Consider the following 27,915-nt stretch of genomic DNA (forward strand, 5'->3'; position numbering starts at 1 on the left):
AAAGGGTTAATATATGAAATTTAATGCAATGTAACAGTGTGCGAAGTATCAAAGTCAAATAATTCTACAATTCTATCATTACACAATTCTTTATTTACTGCTCAAAAATGTATCGTCAACTTTTTAATAGAGAATCTTTGAATTTCTACTCTTCTCTAGCCGAAAAATCGTCGAGTGTAAAGGGTTAAAAAAATATTGTTCGCGTATCCTCCGCAATCGAGTATAACTTAACAAATATAAATATATATATCTAACTCTTTGTTCTATCGGGTTCCGTGTGAAGAAGAAAATTCGTCAACTATCCGTAACAAATGTCCGATAACGTATGCACAAGTACACGCACGATACCCTGACATGCAAACAAATTGGAGCAGGTTCGATAAGCCATGATCCATCGACGATTCAATCTTTGTCCGACTGAGAGTTATCTTGATTGCTGTTCTGTTGGGAATTTTGTTTAATTATGTTAACTAAAGTGTCCAACCTGGTGGGTCGCGCAATTTGTAAGACCATGTGCGCCTCCTCCAAGATTAGAAGACCATTGTGCGCGTCGCTGGCTGATAAATTGTGCGCTAATATTACGTGGCGTCTCCAAGCCGCATGCGTCGGAAGAACCTGAAAAAACATTGCCGTTCACTTTACACCTTATCAGATGCTACAACTGTTATCTGCATACCTGTAAGCACCACTTGCAGTTGAGAGACGGCGAAATGGTGTGGACGGCTTTGATGTGCCTCCGTCGAAAGCCCCAACTCGTGTAGGCCCTATCGCAGAACGGGCAAGGGTACGGTGGATACGCCGTGGCACCTTTCACGGCCTCTTCCGGGAATTCGGAATTGCTAGTGGTCCCGGGACATGTCGGGAACACCGAGCGCAGAACTCTCGCGTCCCTTTCCATGAGAATGTTCGTGGATTAGGTCATCAATTCCGAACACGAATGATTCGGCGAGTGAAATTCGTCGCTGTGCCGATAGGTATTCCAAGGTGGTGTTCGATCGAGGCCAATTGGAAGACCCGCGCGCGTTTCCGGCTCCGGCGAAGGAGTCGAGGTCTCTCGTGCATCGGCGATTACTGTTACGTTCGGCTTCGATGATCCTGCAAGTAATACCAGTCCGCGACTTCAAATTTTCTTCGTTCGATTCGAGATATTTGCGTGTCTTCGTCAATCAACGGAGCTAATCGGAAGGAATGCGAAGAAGGAGTAGTCTTGTTGGTTCTTTCTGGGATCTTTCCTCTCTCTCTCTCTCTCTCTTTCTTTTTGGGAAAATGGATCAGATTCGTATGATTCAAGAGTGCGTCGATGCGTTCGTTCTCTTCTTACGATTAGTTCGTTTGCTCGCAGGCTTTTGTTGCAAATATTAAATCACACGGGAAGTTATCCAGGAAGATACACAGATAGACAAGAGAGTCTGATAGTTGGCTTGGCACACGCGTACGGGGAAAACGGATTCTTGGGAAATGACGAGACAATTAAAAATGTAAAATAGGTTTATTTGCAACCAGTCATTTCAGTGTACGTGTACTTGTGTGTATGCGTGTGTGTGTATATGAGTGAACGAGTACGTGTGTGTGTGTGTATATTTCGTCTACAATAGTATAGATTTAAATAACAGTCAACTCGAAGCGTTTCGTACCTTCGCGAGATCAAAACGAGAGAAACAGAAACGTAACGGATAAATGCGGAAACGAGATTTGTTCGGTTGGAAATAAAAGTTGGATAGAAAATAAAAAAGGTGATGTGCCGTCGATAGCTGCGAATGGTTCGCGTGAGGTCTCGTCACGGCATACTGAACGCCTTAAATATCGTAGAAGCATATCTTATATTACTACCCTCATCGTAAAAGCTCCGACGTGTTCGTCTTCCTCCTCCTCTAAAGTCGTCGATAACGCGGAACGCGATTATGCTCGCACGCGTGTATAGTACGTATACAGGCAAAGGTACACAGGTAAACGTACATCTGTGTACCCATCTACGCGTGTACGGTAATGCGTGTGTGATCGTACCCGTGCGTTCGAGTGTAAGAAATTTCGCGGGTCCTTATGACACATTGCGCTTAATATTAATACGTGTTATGTAGATCGTCTACGGCGAGAGTGCGTGTCTGCATAAATATCGTAAACGAATAATTGGAAGGAATGTTGCGTTGCATAAGGTACGAGATACAAGGTACAAAGAGAAAAAAAAAAGATCAAAAGAATGAAATAATGGAGCGAGCGACTTTTCCAGCCGTGAAAAACGAGTCTTCGGAGCACGTGATGCGTGATCGTTATCGAAACGAAAGACAATGGTAAACGATTGATCTCGAATAATCAAATGCTCGAATTAATTAAAAATTACTCGATCATTTGCCTCGTGAAAGCAAATGTGAAGCGTATAAATAGTTGGACCATGCCTAGAATGCTTTTCGTTCCTCTACTCTCTCTCTCTCTCTCTCTCTCCCACTCTCTCTCCCTCTCATTTAAAAACGTTCCGTCGTTTTCTCTTAATTTGCTTGCTTCCACCTATTCGCATCCCTCTTTCGAAAAGATAGGATACGGAGAAGATTGGAGGCGATCTAAGACGGCCCTAGATGATCTAGGACAATCGAGATGACGAATCAGCGAGAGAAATCCTTCATTCCAGCCAGTGAAAACGTTTCCATTTTACCCCTGTCTTGAAACGCCCTAGTCATTGACTATAAACCGACCGCCTTTGGAATAGATACCTCTTCAAACCCCTATTACTAGTATCGATTTTAGTTACGCAATTTTTCCACGTTTCCTCCCATTCCACGCTATTTGGTGCAATACCACTAAAGTGCAACAGAACTTCTCTTATCAAATGTATTTTGTTACTATCGAACTGCTGCTTTCCCATCTTGCCGTTTACGTTACAGAGAATCCTCTCCTCCGGGGTAAAAAGGATCTTCATAAGGTCACAGGCCAAATGATCCATCGGTCGAGAGGATGCCCACGTTGAGATTATCTCCGGACTCGGCAGAAGATCGGCGTAAGGTAGTTGCTGATACGCGTATAGTAGTGGCTTCACATCCGAGAATCCAGTTAGGCCGGATAACCCAGATAAACCGGAAATGTCTTCAGCAGGGCTGTTCCCAGACCCTGCCACACACATCAGAGCACAGCCTGCTTTAGACACGGATCCCCCTCACGCGTGTATTGCAGCGTACCGAACAATCAAGCAAATTCGACGAAGTTCTTTAATGCCGTGTTAAACGATCGATCGCGTATCATTCCATTTTATCTTCTTCGTCACGCATGCACAGATATTTTTACGCGTACACGTAGAGCAAAGTCTAGAACACGTTACCGAGTACTAGAAGCCAGGACTTTTCGTATTAAATAACGAGAATAAGATAATTTCTTCCTCCTCTCTTTCATTTAATCACCTGTCCAACTTGATAACTCGAAATTATCTACGCCTTGACCTCTAGTTTCTCCGATCGTACTTTTTTTTTTTATTTACGCACACATTTACTGTCTACACACGGTTCCAATTCCACTATAAGTTCGCTTGTAACATCGAACGAAATAAAAAGAAATGAAAGAAATACGTGCCACACCAATGTGGATAAAGCAGAATTGATGATCAAAGCTAACTCAACGATTTGAAAAAGCGCCGAAAACGAGTATGCACCTAACTTGAATGAAATTTCTGCACATACACAGTTAATACGGAATTTTGTATCGATCAAATTGTAAATTCAATCGTACACCCTAACATTCATTATGCTGTTCTGATCATAATAAATAGATTCATGTTAATTTTAATTGATATATGCATGTGTGTATATATATACATATATAAATATATATATACATTCAGTGAAATATGGAATCAAGAATTATTATGCCTTTTTTCCTCTAACTTATCAAATTTTTAAATATAGCACATAATTTATCATGAGATATAAGATATAATGCGATACTAAAACATATATACATAAGTACAACAGTCAAAATATACGCAAATTACGCAAAATAAATATAACATATTTTTCAGATAACATGCAAATAATTATATTCTCTATTATTGTACATAAAGCAGTATTGTAATATTCCATACAGTACTAACCTTGATTTCCTTCGACCTGCCCTGTGTCCAACCTTTCTGCAGGATCTTTGTCCGATGCAGATTGCTTTTGAGAATCTTCTAACGCAGTTTCTATTGGCTCTATCTGAAATACAATTTACTAATCTTTATTTCATATATTCGAATAATTGCTATCATATAGAAAGCTCTAGACATTATTGGTATAATGTACAACTAACCTTCATTTCTAAACGGTGATAGATTGGATTTTGCAAATGTTTCTGCAATAGATAATCTCCTTCTTTACTACCTTGTTCGCTAGTTGTGGAATCATCTGTGCTTTCTGCTTGCGATACTTTAGGTGTCAGTGCTGTTTCTAATATAGAATTTTGATGTTTATTCAATTTTTGTTTCTTTTTGGGAGTTTCTTCCTTGGCAGTTGCTGCTGCTTCTTCCACTGCTTGCTCCAATTCGACTAATCTCTTGTAAGATTCCTTAGCAAATATATCTCCACCCGAAAGACCACGAATTTGCAAAGTCTCTGCGGCTTTTAAAAGTGCCGGCAAATTCTTTTGTTCGATATTTACTTCTCCTTTATATATAAATATAAGTAAGGCTTCTAGTTCGCTGAAGTGCACATCTTGGAGTATTATAACTGGATGTTGACAGGGGTTTGTCTATAATGTCAGAAAAATTTTTTAAAAATACTTGCTTATTAACCTATAATACAAATACTATGTAAAAATTATATAGCAAATAATCAATATAAATATAATACACATAACTCAAATCTAGGCTAACCTCAAATATTGTACAATTATCGTTTAAATGATTTTTTCACGAAATCTTATCGATTAAAGATACTAACAAAGTATCTTACCGAATGATAAGACAGCTGTCAAAATGTCAACAGCATCGCAAATACGAAACAAACATGTAGAAAACCAACCTGAAAAACTTTTTTGAAAAAAGGACTGCTTGCTGAAAGAATCACTTTGTGAGCTGTAAGACACTGTCCATCACTTGCCAATGTCACGTCTACTAAACCTTCCTCTTCCCACAAGCTTTCGAAACTCGTTGCGATGTTGTTTAAAAAACTGTTCCATTTTAGACATATTTGATTTGACATTTCGCAGACAGAAAGTATCGAAGCTATGAAAATGTTATCACCGCGTCGCGAACCGTTCGATACCTTTGCCCGTCAACGACGATTACAATTCAACGATAGGAACAACGTTGACGCCAATAATAAGAATAACAACGACGACGTTGACGACGACAACGACCGCGAAGTAACAGCAGTGGTGCCAGGCACGCACAAACATCCTTGGTGCTGGGTTGGGAGTACATAGTCAATATGGCCGCCATGCTTTATTGGATTGCGCGCGACCTTAGAAACTTTCGTCGACAGGCTGTACGCTATATTTTTATTACTCGTTTGTGTTGGAATACTAAAGACACAAATCGAGACATCTTACAGAAAGACATGAAACCTCGATGTTAAAATGTTTTTTCGATCACGTACTGATGCATGGTTGTGTGTGTGTGTGTGTCCGAATTCTTTTATTCGAGCGTCTTACTCTCCGTAGAATCGTTGAACTGTAAACACCGATCGAGTTATTATCTATTATTAAAATGTATCGTTTTATAATAAGTGTTCTCTTTAATTCCACTACGATCCCAAATTCTATCAATTTGTATAGAAAATACTTAAACCGATAAAGATAAGGAGATTGAATAAAAAGATTATTTCTCTGAAATACCTCGTACGAAAGAAAATAATTATTTACAAATAAGGAAATTTATCGAAATTTCACCTGAAACCTGACACATCGAATAATTTAAAAAATAATACATAGGTACAGTTAATTATATTAGAGCAGCAACGAAGAGTGCGTGCTTATATTATTACGTGCATACACTCGAGCGTACAGGTGTACACACGACTATGAATTCCCGCGTTCGTGCACACACGTATTCACTCATGCATCCTAGTGTATGTGCACCCGTGCGTGCGTACATTCTCGCGTGCCTACATGCTTGCGTGAGTTCGTATCCTATAACAGTATTCCGTAATTGTTAAAGTTCTACCTTTACGTTCCTAACGCAAACATAGTAAACTCGTTGCATCGAGTAACTGCTTAAAAAATAATTCGTAAAACTCCAATATTCTTTACAGCCTTTAAGTCCATAAGCGAATTTGTAACGACGCAGCCATACTTAAATTAATACGTAACATTTTTACCTTGTACTCATACCGAACGAAACGGATCCAATTTTCTTTGTAAAAATCGAATCCTTCTACACTGTAGAAGGTCGTCAGTCGTGGAATTGTCAGGTATCTGGAAATGTAGAATACAAGTGACAATTGCTCGGAACGATTTCACGAAATCAACCTTCTCTGGAATATTTCATGTTTCGAAGGTACGAGCCTTTTGTCACGCCGAGTAATACCATTGTTCAAAGATCAAGAACTTTTGAGGAAACAATTAACAGGAATTGTTCAAAACAAGCTCATTACTCTTGATCCACGATTCTGAACTTTCAAAGGACTAGAAGCGATTTAGGTATGGGCTAGTTCCCCTTTATTCTAGGCTCTTGCATTCTTCGGTCTCGCTTAACGGATCGTTGATGCACTATTGAAGAATATTACGAATGATAAATGACGTTTAACAAGAGAACAGCATCTCGGTTAATATATTCTTGCAGATAAGTAACTCTTACGTTAGGTCAAGTAAAAATCGATGAAATTCGATACATTCGATAAACGCAAAGTTACATATATCGCTCGTCAAAGTAGATACCATGATTGCAAATTATTGCAACACGATGGCTTCATAGGATGACTTGAAAAATTCATGAAATTTCTCTAATCTGTGTAGTTGTTTTAAAATGTAGATAGAACTTGGTCTGATTAACGTGTCTAATAATAAACGGCAAGGTATCGAGGGGAGTGAATTGACCTGAAAGCGAAGGAGTACGAAACGTTACGGTGGAAAGTTCGGAAGGGATAATCACCCCCGGATCTTTTGGACTTTCATATAAATTTTCTCCTGTCTCGTTGATTATTCGACCAATCAGGGATCAGGGTCCCGGGGTCTCCTTTCCTTACAAATAATACCACGCTGGTTTTCCACTTCGTTTCCAATCGCTCAGGTGTAGCAATCAGTAGTGGTCTGTCATGCACTGGTTGCGAATTTGAATTGATACTTTTTCCGCTGATAGTGACGTAGTGATAACAAGAAGAGTGCCAGCAATCATGCCTAAAGAAAATAAAAGCACGAGCAAAAAGAGCAGACGTCAACACTCCGATATCGATAACGTAAGTACTTTAGCTTCAAAAAAAAGTGAGAGAACAGAGAGGCGATTAAGCGAAGTTAGAGAACGCGTATTTAATACCAAAAGTGATCTCGCGTTTAGTATTTTCCTTTGCAGTATTATTTTCCCGATGAGTCAAGTAGAAGTTATTCCGTTAATTAAAACATTTATCATTCGAAACAATACTATAGCAGAGTCTGGTGTACGGTGACGTCACCCTGTAGATAAACCAACACTAATTATGATTTAAATTATCTGAATTTTAATAATATTTACGTAACGATAAATTCCTTTGGTGCTTGAAGAAATATTCATTTTTGACAAGATTATCTTGCACAAAGTTCGAGCGAAATTCACGAATTGTATTTCATCACACAACAGTCTCTTAATATCTATTAAACGGTTTAATGATCAACATTTTCTAGTTGAAATACGTCAGTGCTTCGATACTCAACGAGTGCTCCTACGTACACGCATTTGTGTAAATACACGTATTTGGAGTAGGATAGCATTTGCACTGCTATTCGCGCACTTAACGAGTAGAAGAAATCCTAGTAAACTGAACGAGTTATTACATTTTTATTAATTCCACAGGAAAATATATCGAGTGTACGAGAGCCGTTGAAACCTACCGTCGCAGGCAATCGTTACAGTCCATTTCCTCGTGAAGCACCAGCAAGAGACTCAAGAAAAGCGAAAGAAAACATGAGCATGCCAACGATCGAAGCATTGCATTCACTGAGAGGCGGTATCATAGAAAATGGTATCAAATACATCATGTTCCCGTTGCACCTTTTGCGCTTCTGTATATTCGGAACAAGCTTTTCGGGATCCGCGGATTCCAAAGAACACGCAGAGGCAAACGATAAAAAGGAGAAACGAAGAAGCGAAGAAAAAGACGAGGAAAAGAAGATGAGGAGGGAAGAGAAAAAGGAAGACACGAAGATAGGAAGTTCGAGTGACAAGTCTTCGACGAAACCTGAAAGTTTTAGGTCTACTTCCCCTTCTAGAAATGGAAACAAGGATCCGTCATCTCGCAACAAGAATTGCAGAGAAAAGAGGGACAATGACAGATCCAACGACGAAATGGTGACCGCCGAAGAAGATTCTGACTCTTCCAACGAACAATGGAGCAACGCGAATAGTACGATGGCAATGAACATGTCATTGGAGTACGATAACATGGACAGATTTATATCGTACTCGATCTTGGAGGAACCCATGGATATATCAATTGACGAGCATAGTTTTAGCAAGAACCCCATGACGAATATATCCCAACACAACAAATCAGGGATACAAAACAATGCCATTCGAAGCAAATCTTCGAAGTCATACACTGACGCGAAAGACAGCAATTCCGCTGTAGACGAAGAAATTGCACGGATCTTTCAGAAACAGTGCACTTCTTCCGAGGACGAATTTTCGTCCTCTTCGTTTCCCAAGTCTTTCGCATCATGCAAATACGAGAAGCCGAAGGAGAATAATTTCCTCTATAAGAAAGTGAACAATAACTACTCCCCGGTTGCATCTCGGTCAAGGAAAGGATCGAAGCACGATACCGAGCGAAAGAAGAAAACGTCGACCGAATTTGTTGCCAATAATAAAAGAAGGAAAGTTATACTCGATGAAGACGGAAACGAGAAGGACATTGAACATAGGAGCGAAAAGAAAACGCCGGAAGGGAAACGCAATTCTAGACTAGATATTCCAACTAAATATAAATCCCGTTCGCCGAGGACACCAGTAAAAGATAAAGGATCGAAGCGGAAAAATATAAAATATAAAGAAACGGCTACGCAAACGGACAGTGCTTTTTCGACGGATGACGATGTCGAAATGGTCCCAGTCGATACGAAGCCGTCAGATCGACAAGTTTACTCGAAATATGTAAATCGCAAGTACCGGATCAATCTCTTTCAGGTATGCTTACAATTTTCTTATTTAATTCATTATCAGACCAAGTGTATCGGCTAATTAATTAATTAATCGACTGTTTTAACTTACCATTCGCTTTTCTGTTTAAAGGGTAAAGAGTTGGAACAGGAATTAAATTATGTAGCGGATAACGAAGATTCGAATGACGGGTTTTCAAGGATCGCACATAAACGAGTTTCGTCGTGCAGTACGTCGTCCTCGTCTACGGATCTAGGTTTCGATGAACGGGCATCTGCAACCCCAGACATGGATATCACAACAGGACAACGGCACACGAACTCATCTAATAATATAAATACTTTACGAACATGCACTCGTGCTCCACCCGGTTTTCCACAACTACCACAGTATCCACCGTTAACGCCTTTCATTTATGATGTCGAAGATTTTATATTAGTACCGTCAAAAAATGACGATGGTACGAACTCGTCACTTATTAATACAGTGGCGGGTGTACCACCAGCGCCTTCACCTATGCGGCATCTTTATTATGATTATCCTGAATTTATGGATCTACCTATTTATGTTAATTCCTCTAAAATTTTGAATAACATTTTAAAGAACAACTATTACCGGTGATACTTTTGTTGCAAGATATTTATATTTGTACTACTCTGTATTTGTACAAAGATCAATATGCAATAAATAAAGATTTATTGTGAAAAATTTGTTAATTTAATTGAAAAATATTTATTAAAAATATATACAACGTCAAAAGCGACAACTTAAAAATCTAAAGAGTATTTTACACCATGCTTCACGGTGTAGGCATGAACGATAAATTCATCGGCGATAACTGACTTCCTGGTGTAACATCTGCTCTTTCTCCTTGTTCAATAACTGGGTCTGTTTCATTCATATCTTCTACCTGTAATTGACACGGTATTAAAAATATGTGGCAACTATTTGATTCTAAAATATGATAAATATTCTGTAATTACCACCATCGAATGTTCAAATTTTCCTCTTTTCTGAGCAATAGTTCTTAATAACGCCTTAGCTTCTTCCTTTGTTTCATCAAATTGCAAACACTTCTGAGCATAATGATTAGCATGATCCAATTGTTCGCGTTTTAAATGATACTGAGTTAAGTACTTGTACGCATGACTCAAATCAGCTCTGTCCGCATTCCTAAATTCGTCCATCACAAAGTCTGTATAAGCTGCTGCCGCATGATCATGCTCACCTAACTTTTCGTATAACCTGCAATATATCGAAACATATATACCTAAATATACATGTTACATTGGAAATAAGATCGAATCTAAATACATACGTGGCTAATTTTAATAATGCCATTCCTTCGATATCACCAACATTGCAAGCTTTGTAGTAACATTTTAACGCGTCTTGTATTTTATTTTGTTTTTCATATGCTTCTCCTAATGCCAGTACCATTCTACTATCATGTGGCCTCAACAGCTGAGCCTGTTTATAATAGTAAAGTGCATAGAATGGCATTTTTAAAATTTCATATGTTTGCCCCAAACCATACCATGCTCTGTAATCCCTCTTATTGACTTCTACATAAAAAAATTGCCAAATAGATAGATGCTCATATTTAATCATATATATACATGTAATATATACCAATAGCTTGTCTGTAACTATGAATAGCACCATTGGTATTTTTCATTTCCATGAATTCATGGCCAAGCAATGTCCAGGCAGAAAGATATTGCGGATTTAATTTTAATGCTCTATGGAAATACATTACTGCTTTTTGATGATCTCCTCTTAAACTATAATAATTTCCTAAAAATATGTTACTTTAACTCGATAGTAAAATAGTTAAGTCTTGTACCTTTTACCTCGCAATACAAAAACTTACCTACTATGCAACATGTTTCTAATCTGTATTTATCTATTTCCGTTGCTCTATGAGCTAAATATGCTAGCTCAACTTTCATTTCCTTCACATACAGGAGATTTGAGTATGTATCCATATTATCTAAACAATATGGATCTTCTTTTATTATCCTTTTAAATGTTTCTATAGCATTATCAACATCTAAAATGGAAATATTACAAGTTAATATACTCTAATGATTACAACACTCTTACTGATAATTTATTCGATAAATCAATTTACCTCTCCTATAATGTACTGCAATTGCAGTTTGAGCAAGTACGTAACCATTTTTCTCAAATCCCATTGATTGTAATTCGCAATATAATGCTAAACCTTCATCTATTAACTGCAACTCCAAATACATATGAGCCATAAAAAAATGTTTCATCCAATGATTAGGTAAACACAGATTTTCGAGTTTTTCTCTATCAGTAATTAAAGAAGCTAACTCTAACCAAGATCCCCAATGCATGGGTTGCTTATGCGTTGCTTCCACTAATACACTCATGGCTTCTCTGCTAAGTTGTAATTTTTTTAAAGTTACACCAAAAAGATAAAGACCAAAACCATCAAGTTTGTCTGCCAAATGATCTTTCCTCAAATCAGCACATAATAATCTTAAACTCTCGTTTTTTAAGGGATCTGGAGGCACTACTGTCATGTCATCTATTTTTTTCTTCTCGCCTGATAAATAGCGAGAATATAAATGTAAAAATCGAACCTTTGGTGTTTTGCATTGTTCCGTGAAATAAGCGGCCCTATCGTATTCTTTTAAATCAAAATAAGTCTTTGCTAAAATATACGTATCCTCTTCTTCGTTTGTATCGGATAAATACAAATCAGCGGTAATGTCATGAAGATTTAATTTGACATCTTTTAAGGAATAACTTAACTCTGCTAGCCTGTAAACAAAATAGCTTTTTTATTCTTCCTATAATAATGAAATAACGATCTTATTTGACTGTAGATTAAGAACTGTACACACCATTTTGTGGTATGCAATAAACCGCGTTGAGAACATTCGTTTATCGCGCGCAAAAGATCAGTTTTAACCTCTTTAATGTCAAACTTTATCGACTCTTCCATGTTGTATATATTCCATCAATATTTTATTTAACGTTATCCTGACAAAATGACCAAGTTGAACAGGAAAGCAGTATGCTCATTAGGTTTTTTTGCTCATATTATACAGTAAAAACAGCAATTTTTAATCCCTTATTCCAATCTTTACTTTAATCATAGACGAAATATTATAAAGAACAACAACGCAATACATTTTTTTGCCACATAATTTAAGAGTTTTATACTTCCGTTACCACTTCTACATCACTTTTAACATTATCGATTTAATATAGAGTAAGACTACAATATTGTTAGTATTATACATCTTTTCTTAAGGATGTAATAAAGAAGATTACATCTACTTTATCAGCTACAAATCGATACGTTTCTTAAATTCACTACTTTAAGTTATAGAATGTGATGTTCATCAAGATCAATATTTTAGTTCGTGTTATACAAAATTTGATAAGATTATCAACCTATTGTATATTTCATCCACGACTGATTATAATTTATTAATTTCCCGCTCTAAATTATAGAGGGCAGAAGAAATCCTTTGATTTTTTTTTTCAAGGTTGGTATTTCAGTTTGTGTATCGCAAAGTCCTAAACAGACACAATTATCCTATATCTTATCTGTGTTGCAGTGTACAGTTATCTACTTTTTAGTTTAAAAATATTTTTGATACTTCTACATATTACGATATATATGTTAAAATAATAATATAACAAGAAATAATTTATAACAATATAGTTACTACAATGACCTATTGTTTAATTTCGTGGGTAACGTAATAAATTATTTTTGCCACCATTTGTTTATGATAGTTTAAGTTTATATATAAAAATAGCTCTGATTAATGCGTATACAAAATCTTATTATCGATGAATATAAATATTTAGTTAACCTATTTATAGATAAAAGTATTGAATACGTATAAATATGCTATAGAAGTTTATATCCGTTATCTACAGTCGATAAATCAAGATTTTGGCGGAAATCCTATTTTTGGGCGGAAATATTTTAAATAAACGTAATGAATAAAAGGAAAATTAATACATATTTCGTAGGGCGCTAATTCTCACGGTCAACTTGGTCAAGGGATTCAGTCGGAAGAATGTGATTTACCTCGTGAAGTTGATTTATCAAAGTGTTCATTAGAACCGCAAAAAATAAAAAAGATAGTTGGCGGTGCTGGCCATACATTAATTTTGGATGATTACGGTCGCGTTTATTCCTGTGGTTGGAACAGTAAAGGGCAAGTGGGTTTTCCCATGAAGGAAAATATTCTTTTCTTTCAAGAGTTAAATGGAAAATTAAAAGACAAATATATCGTGGATATAGCATGTGGCTGGGATTGTTCTGCTGCATTAACAATAGAAGGCACTTTATTTCTATGGGGCTCGAATCATTTCGGACAATTGGGCAAACACCCAAACCACCTTCAATGGACACACGAACCCTTCGAGGTTATAATAGATCAAAAAATCAAAGGAATGTCTATCGGCTTAAGACACACTGTCCTAATAACAGAAGATCATAAAATTTTAGTAGCGGGAACAGGTAGCAAGGGACAGTTAGGTTTATGTTCCTCGAAGAACGATGAAACTTTAAATGTCGCATATACTTTTACAGAAGGTAAATGTGTCAAAAAAATATAAAGTGAAAAATAGAAAATAAAAATTGCTCATAACATTTCGAATAAAAATGATCGAATAATGGTTTTAAACAGTTTTGACGTTACCGAAAGTTATGGATGTCAGTTGTGGTCAACATCACACGGTCACGGTAACAGAAAACGGAGATTTTTATGTATTTGGTGATAATAAATACGGACAATTAGGATTGAATACAAATATATATCCGAAAACTTTTAGTCCAATAAAATCGGATGTTGAATTAAAATTCCCAATTAATATGTACAGTGGTTGGTCGCATGTGATTGTCTTAAAGGGTAATATATAGTAATAGTTATTCACGTAACATAAATTTCTGACACATGATTATTTTTACTAGATAGTCATGTTTTCGGTTGGGGTCGAAATACGTACGGACAATTAGGTATTACAGAAGCCGAGAAATCAGCAACTTGGAAGGCTACACAAATTAAAAATTTATCAAAAATACGTCAGGTTTCGGCTGGCTCGGAACACAATGTCGCTTTAACTGGTATAGACATAATAAATTTGCATAAAAAAGAAAAAAGACATATGGGGGAAGAAAAATTTCTTATGTAACATTTTAGAAGACGGAAAAATTTTATGTTGGGGTTGGAACGAACACGGAAACTGCGGAAATGGTAACAAAGAGAATGTTGAATTTCCGCAACAATTGCTGCTTTCGTACGATTGCAAAGGAATTCTTATTGGAACTGGTGCAGCCCATTCATTTGCAGTAATAAAAATACTTTGTAAGAAATAGTAAAATAAAAAAAATGTGAAAACAACTGTAAAAAAATATCTTTAATGATTTGTACATATTACCCGGAAAAAATATTTTTTTTAACACCCTTCATCTTTATATTCTAGTATTTCTAGAATATTTTTAATATCATATGACATGAATTATAATTTTATTCAAATGTAGAAGGTGAATAAAAGTCAGTTAGATCGAAGAGAGTATAGTTGAAAATCGACCTCACCTGGTCACAATGTTCACCACCTGCCAACAGTAAACTATCAGTAGGGTGTTCATACAGACGTAACAATAGAAGAGTGTCAGTTTCATACGAAGTTCGACCGTTTTAAATAAAAAAAAAAAGTTGCGAAACTATACACGATAAAATGTTACGTTCAAGGTCCCAGAACAGCATTTGGTATATATCTTCAATTTTTGATATTCGTAAAAGTTTAATTTTGCATTTATGCGACAAAACTATATTTACCGTTTTATTATCTGTGTTCATCAGGGAACAAGAAGCGAAGTTGGTACAAGATCGAATATCCAATGTGGAAAAATATTTTGCGGAATTATGCACGACATTTGCAGCATATACAAGAAAGGCAGCAAGGTTTGTATATAACTATTGCCACTAAGCTTGAAATATCGATTATTTTTTCTATTTCTTGATTTTTCTGTAAATGTATGTAATATACTTTCAGATTACGCGACAAAGGAGATGAAATAGCAAAAATTATTCAAACTTATGCTCAATCGGAAACTATAAATCGATCTTTATCTAATGGATTGATAAATTTTTCTGCAACTTTATCGGTAATAGGCGATTATAGGTGCGTATTTATTAATTAAATTAAGGGGACGGATAAATAAATTTGATCATTTAAATTATCGTAATTTTTATACGATATTATTAGAGATGCCAAAGTGCAGAGATTTGATGCAAAAATAATTTCTCCGCTTTCTCAATATGCGACGATTTGTAAACATGCTCGTGATGATGTAAAAAATACATTTACCGCACGAGATAAAGAATTGACAAGAAAAAGGCATCTAGACAGGCTCAGAGAACGAAATCCTAGAAACAGACAAATGATTGTATCCTTATTTCATAATTTAACGTAGTTAAGTGATTACATTTATGAAAAAACGAAGAAAAATGTAACTATTTTATATTCTTAAAAATTGATATAGTCTCAAGCTGAATCGGAATTAATGAAAGCATCCGTTGAAGTTTCAAGAGTTGTTAAAGGTTTAGAAGAGCAAATTGATGCATTTGAAAAACGGAAATTACATGATCTGAAAACTGTATTATTAGACTTTATTATTATTGAATTAAGTTTTCATGCAAAAACTCTTGAATTACTGACGAAAGGTTATCAAGATATTGCAGAAATCGACGAAGTTAAAGATTTAGAGGTAGATCATTTTTTATTTAAAAAATATTTATATTTTAATGTAAATAAATGTTGAATATTTGTGGTTCTTTCACATTCGTTGTATTAGATACATTGCAATTTCGAAAGTACCTTAAGTTGGTATAATTTTCATATTTTCTCGTAGGACTTTCAAATAATAAGAGGAAACATGAATGGGGTAAATTTTTTATTCGATTAATTATTTACACTTTGTATTAATTGATATTTTAAGTAGCAAAATATAGTTTTACCGTTTAAATTAATTAAATTAACGATTGATTTCAGGAATTTCGCAATGCAATGCATGTTCCCGATTCTGTTGCGAGATTGTCCACGGTTGGGCGAACTTCGTTTAAGCAGTCTTATTCTCTAACTAATTTGGCTAATCGTTTCATGCCTTCACCCGGGGTTTCCAAAAAATTAGTTACTCATGTAACTGAATCAACGGTAGATAAGTTATTATCGTATACATGTAATAATTATATGCACATGTTTGCATAATAATCATAATAAATATTTTTATAGGATTCCACAAAGTCTAGCTTAAAAACAAATTCTTCAGAATCTGTACAAATTGAGGAATTCAGAAACAGTTCAGAAGAAACAGAATCTGAATCTGCTAAAGAGAAACCTGTGAGAACCAGGCATAAGTCTATGTAATTTAAAATAATATGTTATTTTGAAAGCATTTTCTACAATTCTAGATTAAACTGCAGAGTAATTTTGGACGTAGAGGTTCAACACACAATAAATTTATATTTAAAACAGTACCACCAATTCCTATGTATCAGAAGTTTTTAACAATGCCTATGATAATTAAACATGACTGATTTAATAGGATTTATCTAGTACTAAAATGTATATTATATTTTTACTTAAAAATAAAAAGGAAATAAAACATGCATTGTATCATCAAAATTATAAAAAGGTCAGTTTATTTTTTTAACAACCAAAAGTGCATACCAATAACATATAAATATTGTTCTTATATAATAATATTCATTGATATCGAAAAAGATTTCTGTTTTTGTATTAAAGTCAATGTTGCAATAAATACAATCATTTTTCACCTCCTTCTACACCAGCTTGTGTCATTAAGTCTGTAATATTCTTCTCTAAATCATCTATTCTATTTCCCATTTCATCTAGTATTTTGTGTTAAGGATACTTGTCATTTTATTTGTAAAAACATTATAGAAAATATATAACTTCCTTAAATAAACTCATTTTTTCTACAAATATAATAATTTATATTTTCTTGTCAAGAAAATTATGCACATGACAAAATTTAATAACCTTTGTCGAGGTTATTTAAGGACATGTATTTTAAACAACCACTAAGAAAAGGATATTTTTTCCAAGAATTTGATCCGACATTGTTTGAAATTTTCCCTGCATATTTTGTAATAGTGTTTGCACCTAAAATATATAAAGAGAAATATAAGTGTAAATGGAAAATCATATACACGAAACATCAACACAGATTATAAAAATAATAATAATAAATTACACCTTACTCACATATTCCGTCAATTCTTGCATATTTTTTGGTTCGGCACTATTACCTATTCCATAATTATCAGTATCTTCGCCTTTATGCTCTTGTTTAATATCTGCCATTCCTAAATGATTTGTGTTTATTCAATCTTGCTACACTATGAAACGAACTTAGTTCTTTCGAATACTTCAGTCAAGCGCATGCGAAGATTTTGAATCACTTTTATTACGTACAATACAAGCCATTAAAACATCGATTTAACAAAGGCAAATAAAATATTATCTTTCGATCAAACTTTCACTGCAATTCCGACTGATTACTTTCTCTTGTACACACATTCTATTCAACTGAATAATTCTATTGGTGGACGTTACGAGAAGAGTTCTTCCTATTTGTTAATATCTTGAATCATATGTAAAGCATTTACTAGTGAGTAAATATAAACCCATATATCTGTTCACAAAATATAGTCAAATATAGTGTTTTCAAAATATTATAACATTTGTAGTGTTAAAAAATTGGGAGTAAAAAGATACATCAGTGATAAATATAAAATTGCTATTCATTTTATTGGTATATACAAGATAGTTACAAAAAATTAACTATTATTTCTGCTTAAAAATTTGTTATTAATTTGATAGGATTTTGTAATAAGTTTAGAAATTATTTAGACATTAAATGAGAAGATTATTTTTATTGAGGTTTAAACATAATATTGACATTTTCTGGTGCTGATACATTCAGAAGATCTATTGTTCCAAGCATTTGATAATTTGAGCTTACATACTTTTGGTTATTTTTTATTTCTTTAGTTGCTAAAAACTTGCAACATACAATATACCAAAAGCTTTGTACAATATTTTTCACCAATCCTATAAAATTTTCTGCATGAAAAATAATCATTAACAAGGTATAAATTATTTAAGTAAATTAATACTTACCACTTGTAACAAAGATACCTCCTACTGTGGCACATAATTTCACTAAAAATTGACAAACTGTATCACGTTGTTGAGTGACTTTTATTTTAAGTGCACTCATATCGTACTTAAAAAAAATTCCAGGATTTCCATGAGATCCTTTTTGATGATCAATTGGCCTTTGATGATCTTTCACGCTATATTGATAAGTTTTGGAAGTACTCAACAATGTTTGTATGTCTGTGGGAACTACTTCCACGAAATACTGATATAGAATCATATCTAAAATTTTTTTTTTTATGAATAAATTATAAATATTATAACGTTTGTATTTATATTTCATATGTTACACAAACTCACTGTTGTCTGCAATTTTTTCATCCCCTTCTAAAGGATGAACAACACCTGGACTAGGCCCACCAAATGAAAACTTATTTATTCTATGAGTAAAATTATAATCTTTGTGAGTCATAAAGGCTGAAATATGTATGTGCCCTTTAGGAATTGATAATGATTTTCCAGCCGTTATGTGGAAATTCCCAGCAACTTTGTTAACATTTAAACTACCATGAATGCGACATGCATTTGGTGCATAACTGGGTTGGTGAGTCCTAAAAAATATAGTGTGATATATATAATATGTACCAATCATACATTTAATAATACATTTTATATACCGTTTTGGCATTTCACTATGTAAAGTGACTTGATTAGATTTCCATAATAATTCATGAATTGCATGATATTCCTCTCTAAAATAAGAATTCATACTTTTTAATGCTTCAAAGTGAGATCTTTGTTCTTGGGTTAATTCCCACCATGTATCTTCCTGTTCTAATGTTTCATGTCCAACCATGTTTTGATTTGTGGAATCTAAAACATCTGCACCAATACGACCACACGCCATAGCAACAGTTATATCAATATTTATCTTTAATTTTGCATCAATATCCGTATCTGTTTCAAATTTGAATTGTAATCTGCTATCAAGATAATAATTTGTTTCAGCTATTATAAGATAAGTAATAGCACAGATTGTAAATATAGAAACTATAAATAAAAACATACTATTATAGTTAGACATAATGAAAACACTGAATAATACAATAAAAAACTTACATGTTCCTCCAACTGCAGTTTTGTCTACATAGGGTTCAAGAACTTTAGGAAATGCATCCAATTCTTTGACAGTTTTAATATTAACATTACGCCTTCGTAACATTTTGACAAATTTTTAAATTTAAATATGAATATGTAATAATTTATTGTCTAACTAAATTCAACTAACCTATAACATACGTAAAATTATATTTACATATCATCTACTCAAATTATATGGCTATTTATCAATATTATTACCTTAATGTAACCATGAATAGTATGTACATATTTACAAATATAAATACATGTTTAACATAAAGTATCTTAAGCATATATTAAATTTAATATCTCAAGTATTTACACGTTATAAGCGGAAGTTTTGATACAAACATTAAACATTTTACTATTTAACAAATTTAAAGCCTTCAAAAATAGGTGAAGGTTGATTATTTCGTACGATAACCAAAAGCGCCACCTTACATATGAAATGAATATAAATTAATTGAAATTACCAATCAAATGTTTCAATGTAATGAAAACATCGACTGACGCTATGATAAGATAAAATAAGAAATCTTTGTTCGAAATATTGATAAGTATAGTTTATGAATTTTTATTTATGATTTATTTATTTAATTACGAAATATTTGATGGAATAATTACCTGTATATACATTTATGAAGCTTTCAATGTATTGGATACTTTTATAGTTGAATAAATACGTCTTATCACTTCAATGATTTAAAGCATTCCTTATCTTAAATGATTTTTACATTTAACATTCACATCGGAAATAAGTGATTTTGCAGTTATGGACGACTACCCATTATGTTCTTTGTATTGAAAGCTTAAATATAAATAAATAAGTAATCAGATAAATGTGAATTATATACACGTGTTTTATTAAGGAGTGTTAACTTTAATTTAAATGCATACATATTACATCCTTATGTTATTTTGCATTTTTACATAATAATTTAATATAAAATTTATTATCAGTGTTTATATCAATAATACTGTATATTTGTGTTATAAATACTTAGTATATTTATTTATTTATTCCTTTACTAGATGTTATTAACTCATTATATAGTAAACAGAAACAATTAACTTTCATTTATGTGTACAATATATATAGTATAAAAAGTAGTTAAAAATACATACATATATATAAAGTGCCTTAAAATGTTAACTTGTGAAAAGTTTTATTTTGTGCGTGAAATTTAATTTCTTTTCTAAGCATTATTAAAAGCAGTTTCAACAATTATTTTTATTTTAAGTGTATAATTATATCTATTAACATAAAGTAGCATATAAACAATAAAACGTATGTAACAATTATAGTGAATCAACTTTTTATTAATGTGTAAAGTATTAAAAGATTAAGAACACAAGATGCCAGGTACTTTGACCTACCCCATATTTGCTGGTGTTGAATCATCTTCTCAAAGAACTCGTGCTTATACTTGGAATACCCAGCATCGTTCTACATCACGGGTATTACAAGTTAACAGAAGACCAGGACGTCTTTCACTAACAGAACCTGCAGTATGTAAATAATTATATTTCTTTGTATATGTTTAAATTATATACATTATCTCACAGTAATAACATAGAAATTATTCATTTTTATTATTATCTTATGATAATGAATTGAAAAGTCAAATGAAAAAATAACTTATTATCGTATATTCTGTTTTAATCCTCTTATCATTGTCAACACAAAGACCTTCTGATATTAAAACAATACTTTGTTAATCAACAAACTGTGAAAAAAAGCACTCCAAAATACGTGAGTCACTTTTTACGTGCTTCAGTCGTAAAAATATAATAGTAACGTCAAAAAGTAATTATGTTTGAGTCAAAAATTAAATTGGTATAATTTCGATTACGTTGTTCAACGTACTACGTGTAATAACAGGAGATATCTATTTAGGAAAATTTAACGAGATGTTCGCAAGCGCATTAGAAGTTTATTTTAGCGGTACTTAGAATTGTTCTGTATGTATTTGTTATATAACTATTTATTTAGTAGATATGTCACTGACAAAAATTAACAAAAGTTTAAAGAGATATGTTTCGTAAAATAAACAACTATTTGTTATAAATAATAGTATATTTCTTTTACTTAAAATGATGAAGATGAATTTTAGTCACGTTTGAATATTTAAAAGGAAGTTAGCCATCTTTAAGCGCGAGTATGTCATATCCGTTTCGTTCATGCAAGAGCAACTGAGAGAGGTTAAGACAAAATAGGTTTCTTGATGGCACATAAGAAACTGTGAACCTCGTTAAATTGTAAAAAATAGCAATCGACGATTAGAAAAAAATCGATTACACATAACGTTAATGGCAGAGGAACATGTTTATGGGTATAATCCAACGTCTGGAGCTGACGGAGAATCCGTACGTAACTACTTTGACAGTTTGACAAGTACAGGTTGGATTTTTGATTGATAGACCTCTGGAAGGGTGTTACTTCTAGATAGTTGTTGATTTTATAATTAGTAATATTATTGTGCCAACAATAAAATTTTTATGTAATTAATAATCATAATACGAATTATTTTTATACTTTTTTTTTTTGTTAAGGAGCACTAATAAATTAATAAAACACATTGCTAATAATATTTTTATATTTATATTACCCATCTACATAAAATTTAATACAACGTTTTTCTCTTAATATTTCATGCATAATTTTATATATTATCGTAGCGATTTATATTTTATACGTATTTACGTTCAATATCAAGTATAATTTAATAAAATAATTAACAGTTAATTATAAAAAACGAGCGGAAAATTTTTGTTGTAGTTATTAATACAAAGAACAAATAAAATATTTAAGCAATAGTTTGCTCAACCAAGTTTACTATTTTTTCAAGTATATTCGATTTACATGTTTTAGAATATAATTTGATGATATAAATTAGATTATCATGACTGATATAAGTCACAAATATGAATTCTAGAAATTTAAAAACTCTGCTCCAATGTATTTTTTCAATTTTTTATATTTACATATAGAGAGATGAAGCTACTCGCAAGCTGAGATTGAAAGTGATCGCTGGACACCAACTAGCAAAAAAAGATATTTTTGGTGCAAGCGATCCCTATGTGCGTGTTGACTTAAATACTATAAATGGTGACCAGACAATAGATTCTGCACTTACAAAAACAAAAAAAAAGACATTAAATCCCGTCTGGGAAGAAGAATTTATATTTAGAGTAAGATTAACATATTTGTAGTATAAAATACCTAGATAAATCTAATATGTTAATGAATATGTATATCTTTCATTGTTAGGTTAAGCCTGTTGATCATAAATTGGTGCTACAAGTTTTTGATGAGAATAGATTGACAAGAGATGATTTTCTTGGAATGGTAGAATTAACATTACTTAATATACCTAAAGAACAAGAAGGTCGTACAATTCCTGGTAGGCGTTATTTACTTCGACCACGTAGGTAAGTATTTTTATAATATATGCTTAAAGCTGTGTATTTTTATATATTTTAAAGGTTTAATCTGTTTAGCTTCCTGTTTAAAATTATTTGGCCTCAAACTACAGATATGATATGATAACTATATATGCTACTAGAAATTTTACATATAATAAAACTAATTGAATTATGCCAATTTATTCATTAATTTTCATTTTCATTTTCATTTTCATTTTCATTTTCATTATGTTCATGTGCACATTCTATATATATTTTGAATCATTTTTTCTTCTAGTCATGTTTATTGGCTGTATATCACCAGTTTTCATGTTTATTTCATTAATATATTTTTTTCGTATCTTTTATTTGCAAATGCAAAATGAATAACTTACGAGGATATGGCTAGTAATCATTCCAGTCAGCGTTCAAGAGTGAAGGGTACTTTGGAGGTATATCATGCATATATGTCTGACTCATCCACTGTGGACAATGAAAATGGAGATACTGCATCTGAAACAGGAAGCTGGGAAATGGTGCAACCAACAAATAATAGTCCTGTGGAACAGGTTGCAGAAGTATGTACAGTTACATATATACAATACTTTATATGAAATATATTAAAGATGATGCTATTCTACATACCAAATAATGCTGTGATTAAACATTTCTTTAGATTATGGTTATTACACCTTTACCACCAGGTTGGGAAGAAAGACAGGATGCAAATGGGCGAACATATTATGTTAATCATATAGCAAGATTCACACAATGGGAACGTCCAATAGAATCGTAAGTAACAAATGTTATGTATCTATTTAACATATTGATTACAAATTGGATATAAAGAATAATGTTGATATATTGGCATTTATTTATAGTACTACTTCACCTAGTGGAAATACGACAATTGCACGAAATTTCAATACTGCAGCAACTGAATTTCAACGTCGTTTTCACATTAGTGCAGATGACGAAAATAGACAGAGAAGTTCAATTAACCAGGTAACATTGACGATTGCTACATAATAATTGTAAATATCATAAGAAGAATGAAATGAACACATTAAATAATCAGCACTATCTGCTTTCATGTGTTTGTACTATAACAAAATATTATGTTCTAAGCTTTATTTTGAGATTCAGAATTTCTGTAGACTAGTTGTGTGTAAAAAGATACACACACACGCACAAATCATAAAATTTACATGTTTAATATACCAGATACAATATTATAATTATATAATTTAGATACATTTTTGAATAAGAAATATTTATATTCTAATGTAAGAGTAGATAGGAACAATGGCTATATATTTTTTCTGCTTTCTGAGCTATCTCTTTTAACATAGCAAATTAACAAAAATTGACGACTAACCATGTAGTATGTGTAGTATTTTGTAACCCTGCCTGATATCTATAGATGCATTAACATTATGGGATAGTAAACATATGCTTCGATACATAACTATTAATGTGTTACAAGATATGCATGAATGATTGAAAGAAAAAATATTATAGACATGAATAGAGAGGAGTATAAGAATTTTTAACAAATAGAATAATTAGCATGCAGTATGTAGCAATTTTGTGCATGTGTGTGTAAGGATGGTGAAGTTCTCCGCGTGGAAGGTGAAGATTCGGATGCGAGAGATTATGAAATTGAGAATCGTAGGGGAGGGGATAGAGGGGATACGTCTTCAGAGTCTGGACATTCTGTTGATCAACGTGGCTACCTTAGTGAATATGAAGACCAGGTACTCATTCATAGATATAATTACTTTGAAATATTGTTTCTTATTATACTTTTATGTATATTAAAAGGCTTAAAATTTATCAAAAAACGAATGTTTCTCTTATATAATTTGCGTTTGCATTATTTTATGTTTCAACATGATTTGAAAAATATTTGTTGTTAAACTTCACCATGCAATTGGGTATTATGTACTAACTGAAACAATTTTTTATTTATCACTGTTTTTATTAAATATTTAATTAACAAAGTCTTATGAAATTTTATAATTTGTATGTGTATTTAATAATAATTTTATTTTTTTAATTTCTATAATTAATGTATTGTATTATTTTGATTAATTTCGTAATTTGTATTTATTACTAATAAATAATGATAATAAGTTTGTAATATTTCGTAAAATGTTGAATGTATGTAACTTATAGATTTTCTTATACAATATATTAACATTATTATATCCATGAATGTGTTGTCTGAAAATATGCTTCTGTTACATTTGCAGAGTGATGATAATGTGGATAGTCCAAGTGGATCTAGGCGATCATCTGGACAAGTCGGTATTGCATTTTATGTCAATAGTAATTTAATTATTTAGTCTAATTCTTTTATTGGGTTGATATTTAGATTGACAGTCCAAAACCTGTGGTTCCTGTACCAAGTACTGATGGATTACCGCCTGGATGGGGTATGCTAATAGCTCCAAATGGTAGATTATTTTTTATTGATCACATGTCGAGGACAACAACATGGATCGACCCTCGAACAGGGCGTCCGAGTTCAATACCTAATAACATTGGCCCTTCTACAACACCAAGAAGCGATTTAGATCAGCTTGGTCCTCTTCCTGAAGGTTGGGAAGAAAGAGTCCATACAGATGGACGGATATTTTTCATTGATCATAGTATGTCAATATCTCTTTAAATTTTTTAAGATTCGATAATCTTGATTTTAATCAAACAATATTCGTTTTCCTGGATTTCCTCCACAGATACAAGAACTACGCAATGGGAAGATCCTCGTATGTCTAATCCTCAAATTGCTGGACCGGTATGAGTTCCTTCGATCGAAAGATTTAATTTGATCCGAAAGTCGTAATACATGAAGTACATTTCATTCATTCAATTCGTTAATTTTACTATATTTTTACAGGCTGTACCATATTCACGAGATTATAAACGTAAATATGAATATCTTAAATCTCAGTTAAGAAAGCCTGTAAGTATATGATAATGGAAAGATTACTTTTATTCGATTTTTCCTTTTTTTTCTGCATTATAGTAACTATACTGTTTTTTTTTTTTTTTTTTTTTTATTTAGAACAATGTTCCTAATAAATTCGAAATAAAAGTTGGCCGAAATAATATTCTAGAAGACTCGTATCGTATAATTAGTTCTGTGAACAGAGTAGAGATATTGAAAACAAAATTGTGGGTTGAATTTGAAGGAGAAGTTGGTTTAGATTATGGAGGTCTTGCCCGAGAATGGTTTTTCTTACTGTCTAAAGAAATGTTTAATCCTTACTATGGATTATTTGAGTACTCTGCTACGTAAGTACACACACACGCATACACACATATATATATATATATAAAAATAATTTTTATAATGTGAAGTACAAAGAATAGTAGTAACTAAAATACTTGTAGGGATAATTACACATTGCAAATTAATCCTTTTTCGGGAGTATGTAATGAAGAACATTTAAATTACTTTAAATTTATTGGGCGCATAGCAGGTATGGCAGTTTATCATGGGAAATTGTTAGATGGTAAGAATTATTTGATTTAATTATAAAATATTTCATATAATACAAATATAAGAAAAAGCTTTTATTCTTTTACAGCATTTTTCATTCGTCCATTTTACAAAATGATGTTAGGAAAATCTATTGATTTAAAAGATATGGAAAGCGTTGATTCTGAATATTATAATTCGTTATTATGGATTAAGGAAAATGATCCTAGTGAATTGGAACTTACATTTTGTGTTGACGAAGAAAGCTTTGGCCATACATCTCAAAGAGAACTTAAACCAGATGGTGCTAATGTACCAGTAACGGACGAAAATAAAGATGAATACATAGCTTTAGTGATACAGTGGCGTTTTGTATCAAGGGTTCAAGAACAAATGAATGCATTTTTGGAAGGATTTAACGCTCTTATACCACCAACGTTAGTAAAAATATTTGATGAACATGAATTAGAATTGCTAATGTGTGGTATCCAACATATTGACGTGAGAGATTGGAAACAAAATACATTGTATAAAGGAGATTATCACGCTAATCACATCGTTGTTCAATGGTTTTGGAGAGTTGTACTTTCATTTAGCAATGAAATGAGATCCAGACTTTTACAGTTTGTTACCGGAACATCAAGAGTACCGATGAACGGTTTCAAAGAACTTTATGGTAGTAATGGTCCACAATTATTTACAATTGAGAAATGGGGTACACCTGACAATTATCCAAGAGCTCACACCTGGTATGTAATTTTAAGTTTATATGTAGTTCTTAAACAGAAGCAAATTTCACAATTACTCTAATTTATATAAATTAAAAGGAAAAGATAAGAAAAAGTGCAAGATTATATCTGATGATGAATGTTCCCTTTTCAGTTTTAATCGTATAGATCTCCCTCCATATCAGAGTTATCAACAATTGAGAGAGAAATTGGTAAAAGCAATTGAAGGTTCTCAAGGTTTTGCTGGAGTGGATTAGCACGAAATACCCTTTTTCATGATGATATCTGTAATATAATGTACATATATACATAACACATAGATACACAACCACGTATACTGTCTAATATGATTAACTATTTAACAGGATAAACATTTTTCTGCACTCTGAAGACTTAGGTGTCTTTTGACTGCTAGTTTCAACATTGAGACAAATCAATGAAAAATACGTTTAGATATACTTAACCACTATCAATAATTGAAAAAAAAATTTACGCATGATGCACTTTAAAAATTACAAGCTATATTTAACAAACAGAAGAAAATAAATTAATAGTAACCTCAAATGCTGCTTCAGCAATTGATGAATTACAATTTATTAACTTGTTCACTATTTAAATGTAATTTCATATTTTGATGGTTACTACACTTTAAAATGGTTCTTTGGGAAACTTTTATTTGCCATTATAAAAAAAGGAAAAAAACATTAAACTGATATTAATTG

General features: G+C 32.7%; 8 protein-coding genes across 10 annotated transcripts; 4 read left to right on the forward strand and 4 right to left on the reverse strand.

Moving 5' to 3' along the window:
- Positions 1-171: 171 nt before the first annotated feature.
- LOC108546477 (uncharacterized) lies at positions 172-5,314 on the reverse strand. Its single transcript, XM_017898560.1, is given in 6 exon segments — positions 172-615; positions 677-1,095; positions 2,677-3,099; positions 4,073-4,175; positions 4,270-4,707; positions 4,980-5,314. Coding segments are annotated over 6 exon segments (1,776 nt in total). The 5' UTR covers positions 5,160-5,314; the 3' UTR covers positions 172-402.
- A 1,873-nt stretch (positions 5,315-7,187) lies between these two features.
- On the forward strand, positions 7,188-9,865 carry LOC108546437 (uncharacterized). The gene is made up of 3 exons (XM_017898500.1): positions 7,188-7,352; positions 7,943-9,271; positions 9,377-9,865. The coding sequence occupies exons 1-3, from the start codon at positions 7,290-7,292 to the stop codon at positions 9,863-9,865; spliced, it is 1,881 nt and encodes a 626-aa protein (XP_017753989.1). The 5' UTR covers positions 7,188-7,289.
- Positions 9,866-10,043: 178 nt separating this feature from the next.
- Cdc23 (cell division cycle protein 23) lies at positions 10,044-12,273 on the reverse strand. Its single transcript, XM_017898741.1, has 7 exons — positions 12,124-12,273; positions 11,379-12,040; positions 11,118-11,297; positions 10,877-11,041; positions 10,563-10,809; positions 10,228-10,489; positions 10,044-10,154 (listed from the first exon to the last, which is right to left on the reverse strand). The coding sequence occupies exons 1-7, from the start codon at positions 12,222-12,224 to the stop codon at positions 10,044-10,046; spliced, it is 1,728 nt and encodes a 575-aa protein (XP_017754230.1). The 5' UTR covers positions 12,225-12,273.
- A 637-nt stretch (positions 12,274-12,910) lies between these two features.
- Positions 12,911-14,621, forward strand: Sergef (secretion regulating guanine nucleotide exchange factor). Its single transcript, XM_017898501.1, has 5 exons — positions 12,911-12,985; positions 13,271-13,838; positions 13,933-14,154; positions 14,217-14,369; positions 14,446-14,621. Exons 1-5 carry the CDS (start codon positions 12,962-12,964, stop codon positions 14,619-14,621), a joined length of 1,143 nt encoding a protein of 380 aa, XP_017753990.1. The 5' UTR covers positions 12,911-12,961.
- A 305-nt stretch (positions 14,622-14,926) lies between these two features.
- On the forward strand, positions 14,927-16,703 carry Fam92 (CBY1 interacting BAR domain containing protein Fam92). Its single transcript, XM_017898743.1, has 8 exons — positions 14,927-15,015; positions 15,109-15,210; positions 15,302-15,430; positions 15,515-15,695; positions 15,792-16,016; positions 16,161-16,193; positions 16,301-16,462; positions 16,541-16,703. The coding sequence occupies exons 1-8, from the start codon at positions 14,984-14,986 to the stop codon at positions 16,673-16,675; spliced, it is 999 nt and encodes a 332-aa protein (XP_017754232.1). The 5' UTR covers positions 14,927-14,983; the 3' UTR covers positions 16,676-16,703.
- A 246-nt stretch (positions 16,704-16,949) lies between these two features.
- LOC108546517 (heat shock factor-binding protein 1) lies at positions 16,950-17,825 on the reverse strand. The gene is made up of 3 exons (XM_017898610.1): positions 17,537-17,825; positions 17,368-17,434; positions 16,950-17,163 (listed from the first exon to the last, which is right to left on the reverse strand). Exons 1-3 carry the CDS (start codon positions 17,633-17,635, stop codon positions 17,075-17,077), a joined length of 255 nt encoding a protein of 84 aa, XP_017754099.1. The 5' UTR covers positions 17,636-17,825; the 3' UTR covers positions 16,950-17,074.
- A 381-nt stretch (positions 17,826-18,206) lies between these two features.
- On the reverse strand, positions 18,207-19,655 carry LOC108546492 (endoplasmic reticulum-Golgi intermediate compartment protein 2). The gene is made up of 5 exons (XM_017898578.1): positions 19,553-19,655; positions 19,111-19,483; positions 18,794-19,044; positions 18,455-18,715; positions 18,207-18,385 (listed from the first exon to the last, which is right to left on the reverse strand). The coding sequence occupies exons 1-5, from the start codon at positions 19,653-19,655 to the stop codon at positions 18,207-18,209; spliced, it is 1,167 nt and encodes a 388-aa protein (XP_017754067.1).
- Positions 19,656-21,762: 2,107 nt separating this feature from the next.
- Positions 21,763-27,703, forward strand: Nedd4 (E3 ubiquitin-protein ligase Nedd4). 3 transcript variants are annotated; one of them, XM_017898525.1, is made up of 15 exons: positions 21,763-21,940; positions 22,565-22,765; positions 22,845-23,005; positions 23,388-23,556; positions 23,655-23,770; positions 23,860-23,983; positions 24,586-24,735; positions 25,234-25,284; positions 25,356-25,632; positions 25,720-25,778; positions 25,881-25,946; positions 26,049-26,278; positions 26,378-26,499; positions 26,575-27,214; positions 27,348-27,703. In XM_017898525.1, exons 1-15 carry the CDS (start codon positions 21,884-21,886, stop codon positions 27,448-27,450), a joined length of 2,526 nt encoding a protein of 841 aa, XP_017754014.1. In that variant the 5' UTR covers positions 21,763-21,883; the 3' UTR covers positions 27,451-27,703. The 3 variants fall into 3 exon arrangements, with proteins under 3 accessions (XP_017754014.1, XP_017754015.1, XP_017754016.1); XM_017898526.1 differs by having other exon boundaries at positions 23,400-23,556; XM_017898527.1 differs by lacking the exon at positions 24,586-24,735.
- Positions 27,704-27,915: the final 212 nt, after the last annotated feature.

This window comes from Eufriesea mexicana, unplaced genomic scaffold, assembly GCF_001483705.2.
Source record: "Eufriesea mexicana isolate 0111107269 unplaced genomic scaffold, ASM148370v2 scaffold654, whole genome shotgun sequence".
Lineage (NCBI taxonomy): Eukaryota > Metazoa > Arthropoda > Insecta > Hymenoptera > Apidae > Eufriesea > Eufriesea mexicana.

What these genes read in the sequence shown, in the direction of transcription:
- Sergef (XM_017898501.1), top strand. Translation starts at nt 12,962, where the DNA reads ATGACCTATTGTTTAATTTCGTGG. An exon ending in GCATGTGATTGTCTTAAAGG is followed by an intron (nt 14,155 to 14,216) that starts GTAATATATAGT and finishes TATTTTTACTAG; the next exon opens with ATAGTCATGTTTTCGGTTGG. An exon ending in ACACAATGTCGCTTTAACTG is followed by an intron (nt 14,370 to 14,445) that starts GTATAGACATAA and finishes GTAACATTTTAG; the next exon opens with AAGACGGAAAAATTTTATGT.
- Nedd4 (XM_017898525.1), top strand. Translation starts at nt 21,884, where the DNA reads ATGGCAGAGGAACATGTTTATGGGTATAATCCAACGTCTGGAGCTGAC. An exon ending in CTGGAGCTGACGGAGAATCC is followed by an intron (nt 21,941 to 22,564) that starts GTACGTAACTAC and finishes ATTTACATATAG; the next exon opens with AGAGATGAAGCTACTCGCAA. An exon ending in TATCCAAGAGCTCACACCTG is followed by an intron (nt 27,215 to 27,347) that starts GTATGTAATTTT and finishes TTCCCTTTTCAG; the next exon opens with TTTTAATCGTATAGATCTCC.
- LOC108546517 (XM_017898610.1), bottom strand. Translation starts at nt 17,635, where the DNA reads ATGGCAGATATTAAACAAGAGCATAAAGGCGAAGATACTGATAATTAT. An exon ending in TGCAAGAATTGACGGAATAT is followed by an intron (nt 17,435 to 17,536) that starts GTGAGTAAGGTG and finishes TATATATTTTAG; the next exon opens with GTGCAAACACTATTACAAAA. An exon ending in GGATCAAATTCTTGGAAAAA is followed by an intron (nt 17,164 to 17,367) that starts ATATCCTTTTCT and finishes AACACAAAATAC; the next exon opens with TAGATGAAATGGGAAATAGA.
- Cdc23 (XM_017898741.1), bottom strand. Translation starts at nt 12,224, where the DNA reads ATGGAAGAGTCGATAAAGTTTGACATTAAAGAGGTTAAAACTGATCTT. An exon ending in TTATTGCATACCACAAAATG is followed by an intron (nt 12,041 to 12,123) that starts GTGTGTACAGTT and finishes TTTTGTTTACAG; the next exon opens with GCTAGCAGAGTTAAGTTATT. An exon ending in TAGTTACAGACAAGCTATTG is followed by an intron (nt 10,810 to 10,876) that starts GTATATATTACA and finishes TTTTTTATGTAG; the next exon opens with AAGTCAATAAGAGGGATTAC.
- Fam92 (XM_017898743.1), top strand. Translation starts at nt 14,984, where the DNA reads ATGTTACGTTCAAGGTCCCAGAACAGCATTTG. An exon ending in CTAGAAACAGACAAATGATT is followed by an intron (nt 15,696 to 15,791) that starts GTATCCTTATTT and finishes AAATTGATATAG; the next exon opens with TCTCAAGCTGAATCGGAATT. An exon ending in TAAGAGGAAACATGAATGGG is followed by an intron (nt 16,194 to 16,300) that starts GTAAATTTTTTA and finishes GATTGATTTCAG; the next exon opens with GAATTTCGCAATGCAATGCA.
- LOC108546437 (XM_017898500.1), top strand. Translation starts at nt 7,290, where the DNA reads ATGCCTAAAGAAAATAAAAGCACGAGCAAAAAGAGCAGACGTCAACAC. An exon ending in AACACTCCGATATCGATAAC is followed by an intron (nt 7,353 to 7,942) that starts GTAAGTACTTTA and finishes TTAATTCCACAG; the next exon opens with GAAAATATATCGAGTGTACG. An exon ending in ACCGGATCAATCTCTTTCAG is followed by an intron (nt 9,272 to 9,376) that starts GTATGCTTACAA and finishes TTCTGTTTAAAG; the next exon opens with GGTAAAGAGTTGGAACAGGA.
- LOC108546492 (XM_017898578.1), bottom strand. Translation starts at nt 19,655, where the DNA reads ATGTTACGAAGGCGTAATGTTAATATTAAAACTGTCAAAGAATTGGAT. An exon ending in CATAGTGAAATGCCAAAACG is followed by an intron (nt 19,045 to 19,110) that starts GTATATAAAATG and finishes TATATTTTTTAG; the next exon opens with GACTCACCAACCCAGTTATG. An exon ending in TGAAAAAATTGCAGACAACA is followed by an intron (nt 18,716 to 18,793) that starts GTGAGTTTGTGT and finishes AAAAAATTTTAG; the next exon opens with ATATGATTCTATATCAGTAT.